This window comes from Xenopus laevis, chromosome 3S, assembly GCF_017654675.1.
Source record: "Xenopus laevis strain J_2021 chromosome 3S, Xenopus_laevis_v10.1, whole genome shotgun sequence".
Taxonomy (NCBI): domain Eukaryota; kingdom Metazoa; phylum Chordata; class Amphibia; order Anura; family Pipidae; genus Xenopus; species Xenopus laevis.
Genome location: NC_054376.1, coordinates 126,445,257 through 126,456,985, shown reverse-complemented (window position 1 = coordinate 126,456,985; position 11,729 = coordinate 126,445,257). Strand labels below are relative to the sequence as shown.

General features: G+C 39.9%; 1 protein-coding gene across 2 annotated transcripts in view; it reads right to left on the bottom strand.

Moving 5' to 3' along the window:
* XB22041735.S (provisional ortholog of ring finger protein 220 S homeolog) overlaps positions 1 to 4,880 on the bottom strand; it is a 28,675-nt gene extending 23,795 nt beyond the window's left edge. Inside the window, exons 1-2 of one of the 2 annotated variants that reach the window (XM_018239665.2) lie at positions 3,898 to 4,880; positions 1,066 to 1,589 (exon numbers count right to left, since the gene is read on the bottom strand). In XM_018239665.2, coding sequence (XP_018095154.1) covers positions 1,066 to 1,570 — 505 coding nt within the window. In that variant the 5' untranslated portion in view covers positions 1,571 to 1,589; positions 3,898 to 4,880. Of the gene's footprint in view, positions 1 to 1,065; positions 1,593 to 3,897 lie in introns of both variants that reach the window. The other variant, XM_018239664.2, reaches the window with a different exon arrangement.
* Positions 4,881 to 11,729: the final 6,849 nt, after the last annotated feature.

Genomic DNA, 11,729 nt, shown 5'->3' with positions numbered 1-11,729 from the left:
CAGAGAAAATTCACAGTTGAAATCCTCCCCAAATGACATTGCTGCAAAAGTTATGATTATCAATGAATCCAGGCCCTTATTTTATCTTGTATGCTAGAAAAACTTGCAAAAAAACAGCTTCTTAGCACAGCGTTTTTGGGCTACTTGAAAACGAATGGGCACATAGTGCCTAAAATTATAGCCTGAATCTGACCAGGTAGGTAAATGCACATAAGAAAGACTTCGCTGCTGCACTTACACACACTGAGGCCATCCCTTTAAAGGTCACATAATTAAAGGGGTTCCCTTTTAAGTTAACTTTTAGTATGTTAAACAGCAGCTAATTCTAAGCAACTTTTCAACATGTCTTCATTATTTATTTGTTATGGTTTTTTAGTTATTTGCCTTTTTCTTCTGACTCTTTCCAGCTTTCAAACAGGGGTCGCTGACCCCCATCTAAAAACAAATGCTCTGTAAGGCTACAAATGTATCATAATTGTTACTTTTTATTCCTCATCTTTCTATTCACGCCTCTCCTATTCATATTCCAGTAAAATCAATCATGGTCACTAGGGTAATTTGGACCCTAGCAACCAGATGGCTGAAATTGCAAATTGGAGAGACGCTGACTAAGAAGCTAAATAACTGAGAAACCACAAATAATAAAAAAATGAAAGCCAATTGCAAATTGTCTCAGAATTTCACTTTCTACTTCATACTAACAGTTAACCCAAAGGTGAACAACCCCTTTAATACACATCCTGCATTGCTAATGAGCAGCTCATTCAGATGCATGGGGCAGACTGTACTGGCTTCTGTGCGGCCATGCAACATGCATTTAAATTGATTGCAAATTAGTAATTACCCATCCATTACAGTATGTGGATTTCACACATCCCGTGTCCATGGACTGAGGGAATTCAATTAATTAGAGTAACGTTACTTAACAATTCAAACCCGTAGCAACCAATCACCAAATTGCTTATGGGGATTATCATTAAATGGGGCCCTCTAAGATTGGTACCAAATGGGTCATCCTCTGGTACAAGCCAAACTGACCCTACTTGGCTAAACAAATTCACTTACCTCTTTTGCTGGAGCTTGTCCTGGGTTTGGGGGAGCTCCTGTGAGATGTAGGGGTGACCCCTGATGTCCCCTGGATATGTTGGCTTTCCATCCCTGTATCCATAGGCACATACCGGATCTGAGAAGGGTCACTTTCTCCCTTCAGTCTCTTTGGGTTCAGATACCCTGCTTGGAGCCTCTCCACTCCTTCCGCAAGGTGAAAGGCACCAAAGGGGTGCAGTGCCCCGTACCCTAAAACACCAGCCCGTTCCAGCCGGGGGTGTCCATACTGGGGGGGCAGGGATAGAAGTTGGGGTGGGCAGCCAGAATTCAGGTGCTCCTGGGAAGGGTAAAGAAGAGGGTAGCCTGGGCTCAGATAGGAAATCTGAGGGGGTTTATCAATAGACATGGGGACAGTATAAAGGGGGGGCTGTTGGGAGACCCCAAGAGCTCCATTGGAGGAGGTGGCCATCACCAGAAGGGCTGTAGATGTCAAAGGGTTAATAAGGCCAGAAGAACTCTCCATCTTCCAACAGGTGCTTGATCTGCTGAGAAAGACAAAGAGAGAGATGTTAAAGGGGTTGTTCACCTATAGACACTAAACTAAACGTATCAACTAAACATATCAACTAAAGGTATCAACTAAATGTATCAACTAAATGTATCAACTAAATGTATCAACTAAATGTATCAACTAAACGTATCAACTAAACGTATCAACTAAACGTATCAACTAAATGTATCAACTAAATGTATCAACTAAATGAATCAACTAAATGTATCAACTAAATGTATCAACTAAACGTATCAACTAAATGTATCAACTAAATGTATCAACTAAACGTATCAACTAAACCTATTAACTAAACGTATCAACTAAACGTATCAACTAAATGTATCAACTAAATGTATCAACTAAATGTATCAACCAAACGTATCAACTAAACATATCAACTAATTGTATCAACTAAATGTATCAACTAAACTTATCAACTAAATGTATCAACTAAACGTATCAACTAAACGTATCAACTAAACGTATCAACTAAACGTATCAACTAAACGTATCAACTAATTGTATCAACTAAATGTATCAACTAAATGTATCAACTAAACGTATCAACTAAATGTATCAACTAAATGTATCAACTAAAGGTATCAACTAAATGTATCAACTAAACGTATCAACTAAATGTATCAACTAAATGTATCAACTAAAGGTATCAACTAAATGTATCAACTAAATGTATAAACTAAATGTATCAACTAAATGTATCAACTAAATGTATCAACTAAATGTATCAACTAAATGTATCAACTAAACGTATCAACTAAATGTATCAACTAAACGTATCAACTAAACGTATTAACTAAATGTATCAACTAAACGTATCAACTAAACGTATCAACTAAACGTATCAACTAAATGTATCAACTAAATGTATCAACTAAACGTATCAACTAAACGTATCAACTAAACGTATCAACTAAACGTATCAACTAAACGTATCAACCAAACGTATCAACCAAACGTATCAACCAAACGTATCAACCAAACGTATCAACTAAACGTATCAACTAAACGTATCAACCAAACGTATCAACTAAACGTATCAACTAAACGTATCAACTAAACGTATCAACTAAACGTATCAACTAAACGTATTAACTAAATGTATCAACTAAACGTATCAACTAAACGTATCAACCAAACGTATCAACCAAACGTATCAACCAAACGTATCAACTAAACGTATCAACTAAATGTATCAACTAAACGTATCAACCAAACGTATCAACTAAACGTATCAACTAAATGTATCAACTAAATGTATCAACTAAATGTATCAAATAAATGTAGCCACTAATTGTAGCAACTAAATGTAGCAAATGGTAACAGTTCAGATGCTCCTGGATCACTGAGCTGCCAGACTGAAACACCAGAGACACCAACATTAAACGTGAAACTTCAATTTTAGGAAAACGGTGAAAAATAAAAAAGCAATTAAAAAAAGTCTTGGTTTATGGTGAACAATCTGAAAACAACTCAACTCAATGGACCATAAGCATAGCAATTATAGACACATTATAAAACCGGGACAATTGATGTATATTTGTTCCGCTGCTTTCTCTTTGATAACAATAAATCTTTGGTTTTATATCCCCTTTAAAGAAAACAGCAACTAGTTTCTTTCAGACTGTATTTGCTAGGGAAACAGAAATTCCTTTGGCTGTGTTTCACAGCAGGAAGCTACTTCTGGCCTCCTGTTGCAGGCCTGCGTTACAACTCAGCAGGACTTTACTTTAAAAGGCTTTTATGATAACGACTGCTCCCGCTCAGCCAGTGGAATACAGATGGGAGATTTTGGATATGTTACATATACTAGTGACATGGGATCGGTATCAAGCTTTGCTGTCCTGCTTTCAGTGGCCCCACAGAACAAATTAAAGGGGTTCTTAAAACCTGGCATTTAATCAAATGTCCTCTACATCTGGTACAAAGCCCAGCTGGACTACAATTCCCAGTATCCTCTGCTGTCCTGAATGGCTTGGGAAATAAGGGGAAGGATGAGTTAAAGCCAATTGAGGTACCAGTAAATGTCTGGGCCATGGGAGGAACCAACATAAATACATGGACAATATACACAACTGATGGGCAACTGGTAGTAAAGCCAAAATGCCAGTTTTGTATTACACTAATGCCGACCTTTGTGCCCCTGGGTATTAAACTTTCTATTCCACTAATTATGATCACTGTGCCCTGAATGGGATGCTGGGAATTGTAGTCCTGTGGGGCTGGACGATGCATTTCCCTATTGTAAAGTCTAAGCAATGAAACATGGAATTACTTACAGGGTCTGTGAGGGTCCAATCCGAGCAGATTATTCCTTCAGTAGTTTCCCTGCTGGATCTCTCTCTCCTCCACAGCCGGACTTTCTACCCCTGTGTCTGAATTCTGCCCCTGCGCTACTAATCTATCCTATTGCCCCTCACTCCTGACTTTCTACCCCCACTTCTGACTCTTACCCCCACTTCTAATTCTCACCCCACTTCTGTCTCTAACCCCACTTCTAATTTTCACCCCGAGTACTGACTCTCACCCCACTTCTAATTCTCACCCCGAGTACTGACTCTCACCCCACTTCTAATTCTCACCCCGAGTACTGACTCTCACCCCACTTCTAATTCTCACCCCGAGTACTGACTCTCACCCCACTTTTAATTCTCACCCGCAGTTCTGACTCTCACCCCACTTTTAATTCTCACCCGCAGTTCTGACTCTCACCCCACTTTTAATTCTCACCCGCAGTTCTGACTCTCACCCCACTTTTAATTCTCACCCGCAGTTCTGACTCTCATCCCACTTTTAATTCTCACCCGCAGTTCTGACTCTCACCCCACTTTTAATTCTCACCCGAAGTTCTGACTCTCACCCCACTTCTAATTCTCACCCCACTTCTGTCTCTAACCCCACTTCTAATTCTCACCCCGAGTACTGACTCTCACCCCACTTCTAATTCTCACCCCGAGTACTGACTCTCACCCCTCTTTTAATTCTCACCCGCAGTTCTGACTCTCACCCCACTTTTAATTCTCACTCCGCAGTTCTGACTCTCACCCCACTTCTGACTCTCACCCTCGGCCCAGAGTCTCCCCCTCTCTCGCCCTGTGCCGTCTCTTTGCTTCTGTTACTTTGTTTCCTCTGTTCCTTCCCATACAGTGTATTTCCTCTGCTGGATACTCAGTGTCTCTGTCTGACTCTGTATCTGCCCAGCTCTGCCTCTCACCCCTGTGTGTGTCCTCCCCAGTCTCCCCGGGACATTAAGATCCCATTAGTTGAGCTTAGCCTGCCCCTCCTGGGCCTTTTCTCTGTACATTTGCATCTCTATGACACCTGCTTCCTGCCCCTGTGGGGCCTTTCTCTCGCTGGGAAGGGTCACTGACAAATTGTCTGCATTAATTCATTGCTCAATTAACAAAAGGCCTAACCAGCAGCAGGCAGGGAACGCAATGGGGGTGGTGATAGTGACCCCAGAAACTGACCCCCTCTTCCCATCAGATGTCTCTATCGTCACTAAGCCTACGCTACAAGTGGGAGGTATAATTGTAGGGGGCCCAGAAAGGCCACATTTGCAGCTGTCCAGCAAGTTGCCCTGAGCTCCATGTTGTGACTTTACACAAGGTCCAGCTGTGAAAATATAATCTGGTTGTGTGGGCTATTCTGGTATCTGCTGGGACAGTCTCCTCCTGACTTCTCTTGTCTTGTTTCCATGTTACACAATGTTTATTTGTCTGTAGGAGACATCCGTCCCTTTAACTTCTGTGATACCAGCAGCACAAACTTGGGGTTCCCTTATGGGAATGAGAGGCCGTGTCTCTGACATCACTCTGTCCTCTCTCTGCCTATCTGCCTATCTCACTTTCCTCTGTCTGTTTTTGGAATCACAGCTCTCTCTCTTGGCTTGTCTGGGTATTACAGTTCCCTCTCTCTCTCACTGTCTCTGGGTCTCACAGTCCCCTCTATCTCTGTCTCTGGGTATCACAGAGCCTTCTGTCTGTCTCTCTGGGTATCACAGCCCCCCCCTCTATCTCTGTGTATCATATGGCCTTCTCTATGTCTGTCTGTGTATTACAGTTCCTTCTGTGTATGTCTCTGGCTCTCTCAGATCCCTCTATCTCTGTCTCTGAGTATCACAGGGCCTCCTCTTGCCTGTCTCGGTATTACAATTCCCTCCATCTGTCTCTCTGGATATCACAGCTCCCTCTATCTCTGTCTCTGGGTATCACAGAGCCTTCTGTCTGTCTGTCTGGGTATTACAATTCCCTGTCTGTCTCTCTGAATATGACAGTTGTTTGTGCCTGTCGCTGGAGGATATTGGATGAACACTATCCCATAGTTATAGCCCCATCTGACACCAACCTGATTTACAATAAATGGTAACCCAAAAATACAGCCCATAGTTACTGACCTTTTCCCCAAATCAAGCTTCCCTTACAATATATGTCAGTCACCCCTCTTCTTCCCCGGACACCACCTTTCCTTACTATACACACTATTCTACTCATAAAGTACTTTCCATGACACTATCTTGCTTTATAATGTGCACCGACCCCAACTTGCCTTTCTATTAACTGACTCCCACAATTCCAACTCAGATCCAGCCCTTCTAATCCCATAGTTACTGCCTCTTCCACTGACACTGTCTATTACTATACACATCACACATTACTATACACATCACACATTACTATACAAATCACACATTACTATACATCACACATTACTATACACATCACACATTACTATACACATTACTATACACATCACTATACACATCACACATTACTATACATCACACATTACTATACACATCACAAATTACTATACACATCACACATTACTATACACAACACACATTACTATACAAATCACAAATTACTATACACATCACACATTACTATACACATTACTTTACACATCACTATACACATCACACATTACTATACATTACACATTACTATACACATCACAAATTACTATACACATCACACATTACTATACACATTACTATACACATTACTATACACATCACTATACACATCACACATTACTATACATTACACATTACTATACACATCACAAATTACTATACACATCACACATTACTATACACATCACTATACACATCACTATACACATCACACATTACTATACATTACACATTACTATACACATCACAAATTACTATACACATGTCAGGGCCCGAAGGCTCTGTTGTAGTGTGGACCAAGGAGGAGACAACAACACCAAGTTCGCGGTACAAAAGGATTTATCAGGAGAATAGTCGTAATCAGGCAAATGGTCAATACAGGCGGCAAGGATCAGAATCGATGAAACAGGCAAGAAGTCGGTACACGGTTTGCAGAATATCAAGAAATCACACCCAGGAACTATACAAGATAGACCTATAATTGGGCAAGGACAGAAAGGGCACTTGGAATTAAATAGTCCAAAAGTTGGCGCCAAACTTGACGCATTGACGTCATGACGCCGACGCCGGCGTCCACACGTTGGCGTCCTGACGCCGGCGCACATTCTGACGCCGGCGTCCATTCCGTCGCCGGCGACCAATCCTGGGGCGACACGTTTATGACGCAGTCATATTACGACCAGGAAGAGCCGCATGGTGGAGCAGGAGGTCGTCATCTTGGATGTCCCGTGGGGTAAGTTCTTTACTTTCCATTACAACACATCACACATTACTATACACATCACACATTACTATATACATCACACATTACTATACACAACACACATTACTATACACATCACACATTACTATACACAACACACATTACTATACACATCACACATTACTATACACATCACACATTACTATACACAACACACATTACTATACACAACACACATTACTATACACAATACACATTACTATACACATCACACATTACTATACACATCACACATTACTATACACAACACACATTACTATACACATCACACATTACTATACACATCACACATTACTATACACATTACTATACACAACACACATTACTATACACATCACACATTACTATACACATCACACATTACTATACACAACACACATTACTATACACATCACACATTACTATACACAACACACATTACTATATACATCACACATTACTATACACAACACACATTACTATACACATCACACATTACTATACACATCACACATTACTATACACAACACACATTACTATATACATCACACATTACTATACACATCACACATTACTATACACATCACACATTACTATACACAACACACATTACTATATACATCACACATTACTATACACATCACACATTACTATACACATCACACATTACTATACATCACACATTACTATACACATCACACATTACTATACACAACACACATTACTATACACATCACACATTACTATACACATCACACATTACTATATACATCACACATTACTATATACATCACACATTACTATACACAACACACATTACTATACACATCACACATTACTATATACATCACACATTACTATACACATCACACATTACTATACACATCACACATTACTATACACAACACACATTACTATACACATCACACATTACTATACACATCACACATTACTATACACATCACACATTACTATACACATCACACATTACTATACACATCACACCAGCAGTGCGTGTAATTCAGCGCACGTTTGTCCTCAAAGACGCTTTTTCCTGACAAGGAGAGCCGGTCAAGATTATTAACGGAGAAGAGACTCTCCCTGAACAAATCCCTACAGTGACTTGTCGGGAGTAAATATTGTTACAAAATGGACTGTTCTCTGAAACTGGTTATAATTATGACTAGTGTCTCACTCTATTTTATTCTCTACTGCCACCTTCTGCTGCTCTGCGTTATCTACATACAGTCTATAGTGTTACTGTGATATACTTACTTACATAGTTACATAGTTACATAGTTTGGTTGAAAAAAGACAAAGTCCATCAAGTCCAACCCCTCCAAATAAAAACCCAGCCCCATACACACACCCCTCCCTACTGTCACATAAATGATATATACCCATATCTATACTAACTATAGAGTTTAGTATCACAATAGCCTTGGATATTCTGCTTGTCCAAGAAATCCTCCAGTATTAGGAAGGGGGATACAGAGTTGTCCCTTTTGAGAAGGGAAACATTCTGGATTTTTAAATTGGATACCGTTATGCCTAAACACAGATTGGAAATGAAATTGCTTTGTGGAATAATAATATTTATGACTCATAAATGATTTCTATGTAGTTCGGTGAGTCTGGTTTGAATTTATTTAGCCTTAAATTATATCATTTGCTGGTATTTGGTTTCATCAAATTAATTAACCAATGTGATATCATTTTGTCAGAAATCAATTAATGATTTGTTTGCTAACTCCTTCACCCTCATCTATATTTACCATTAGGCATTCATATTACCTCATTGCGATACATTGTCATTTACCTGTTTAATGATTTAATTAGTTGATTATATTAATTAATGACATTAATTGTTGGACTATTAGGGCTCTTACACACGGCCGTTCCGACCTGCGCTCCCCTGCGTTCCGTTTGTTGGCGTTCAGCCGCAGGGGAGCGCAGGAATAGACGCAAGTAATGGTTTGAAATGGGGCTGTACTCACTCAGGCGCGTGTAGGCGCCGAACGCAGGAAAAATGCAGCATGTTGCGTCTGAACCTGCGTTCGGCGCCTACACGCGCCTGAGTGAGTACAGCCCCATTTCAAATCATTACTTGCGTCTATTCCTGCGCTCCCCTGCGGCTGAACGCCAACAAACGGAACGCAGGGGAGCGCAGGTCGGAACGGCCGTGTGTAAGAGCCCTTATGAATTCATATTGTGTTATTTCAATGCATTGTCTTTTATTGGTTTACTTGTATTCAATTATTTGACTATATTAATCATAATGGTATAATGCTGCTCAATACATAGATTGTGCTACATCAATTCAAATCATTGCTTACGCATGTATTGTGACTTTTTAATCAGGTGTATCATTGAATTTTATTAGTGTTGTTATTTAAATGTTTCACCTACAGGGGGCACTTAGGCTTCTGATGAAGTGACAATGAGTCACAAAACACATTAAGCTTGTTCCCCAGCTCGCTTCAATTGTTGTATTTTAAATGGATCAATAAAGCTTCAACTGTTTTATTAAAGTTTGGTTTCATTGTGATCGTGACTCAGCAAAGTGATTCTCATCGCGAAGTTCAAACGTTAAGAATCTAATTCCGTGGCCAGAGCAGTTGGTGAGTGATCGAACAGTGATTTTTTGAATGGAGTGCACTGTTTCCGTCTTAGTCTGCACTCTCTCCAGCTCATTTATATCCCTCTTAAAGGATAAGTAAGCCTTTAAAATAAGTGAATGTAAAATTGATGAGGGGACTATTCTAAGCACTTTTGCCATTTACATTCATTATTTATTTTCTTTTGATTCCAAGATATTAAGGGATACATGTACTGTTAATATGAATGAATTTTGTTACAACAGCGCCACCTGCTGGTCAGTTTCCCACCAGTCTGGCCACCAAGTAGTCAAGGAAGTTGTCAGGAGAAAGAAAGAGGCTGCTCTGATGTTCTTCTGCTTAGGAAAGATGTGAGAGAGGTTTCTAATTCTTTTCCTAAGCAAATGAACATCACTTCCAAGACATCCTGTTTCTAGTCTATTCTTCACTTGTCCCACCCTGTTTTAATCTAATTATGTTCTATTCTTCATCTGCTCCATCCTGTTCTAATCTAATTACTTTATGTTGTATTCTTCACCTGCTCCATCCTGTTCTAGTCCAATTCTATTCTATTCTTCACGTCCCATCCTGTTCTAATGCAATTCTGTTCTATTCTTCATCTGCTCCATCATGTTCTAGTTCAAATGTGTTCTATTCTTCACCTGTTCCATCATTTTGCTATTCTAATTCTGTTCTATTCTTCACTTGCTCCATCCTGTTCTAGTCCAATTCTGTTCTATTCTTCACTTGTTTGATCCTGTTCTAATCCAATTCTATTCTATTCTTCATCTGCTCCATCATCATCATGGTCAAGTCCAATTCTGTTCTATTCTTCACCTGTTCCATCATGTTCTATTCTAATTCTGTTCTATTCTTCACTTGCTCCATCCTGTTCTGGTCCAATTCTGTTCTATTTCTCACCTGTCCCATCCTGTTCTAATCCAATTCTGTTCTATTCTTCACCTGCTCCACCCTGTTCTAGTCCAATTCTGTTTAATTTTTTTTTTCTGCTCCATTTTGTTATTGTCTATTTTATTTTATGTTACATTCTGTTCTACATCCTCCAACCATTCCACCCTAATCAAGTCCTTCTATTCTATGTACTCTGCATGCTCTTTCCTGTTCTAGTCTATTATGTTATTTACACACGATGTTGTGTTCTAGACCATTCTGTTTTTTTGCCCATTCCATCATGTTCTAGGCCAGGAGTCCCCAACCTTTTTTACCCGTGAGCCACATTCAAAAATAAAAAGAGTTGGGGAGCAACACATGCATGCAAAAAGTTCCTGGGGTGCCAATGGAGGGCTGTGATTGGCTATTTGATAACCCTTATGTGGACTGGCAGTCTACAGGAGACTCTATTTGGCAGTGCATCTGGTTTTTATGCAACCAAAAACTTGTCCCCAAGTCTGAAATTCAAAAATAAGCTCCTGCTTTGAGGCCACTGAGAGCAACATCCAAGGGGTTGGAGAGCAACATTTTGCTCATGAGCTACTGATTGGGGATCACTGTTCTAGGCCATTATGTTTGATGCTCTCCACCTGCTTCATTTGGTTTTATTCTATTCAGTTCTATATTTTTTGGCCACTGGTCTCTTGTGGGCTATAATCTCCACTAGTTCTATCCTGATCTAGTCTATTCTATTCTATCGGCTCACTCCATTCCATTCTATTCTTTTCTCTTTGATCTCTATCCTGCAGGGCCAGAACTAGGGGTGGGCAGAAGAAACACAAGCCTAGGGTTCATCAGTGGAGCAACCTCTTCTGTCTGATTACACTTACCAGGGACCTATAAAGAGGCAAAATTATGTTTTCGTCCCTTGAGTTAATGCCCTTTTTATGCAAAACTTTATTT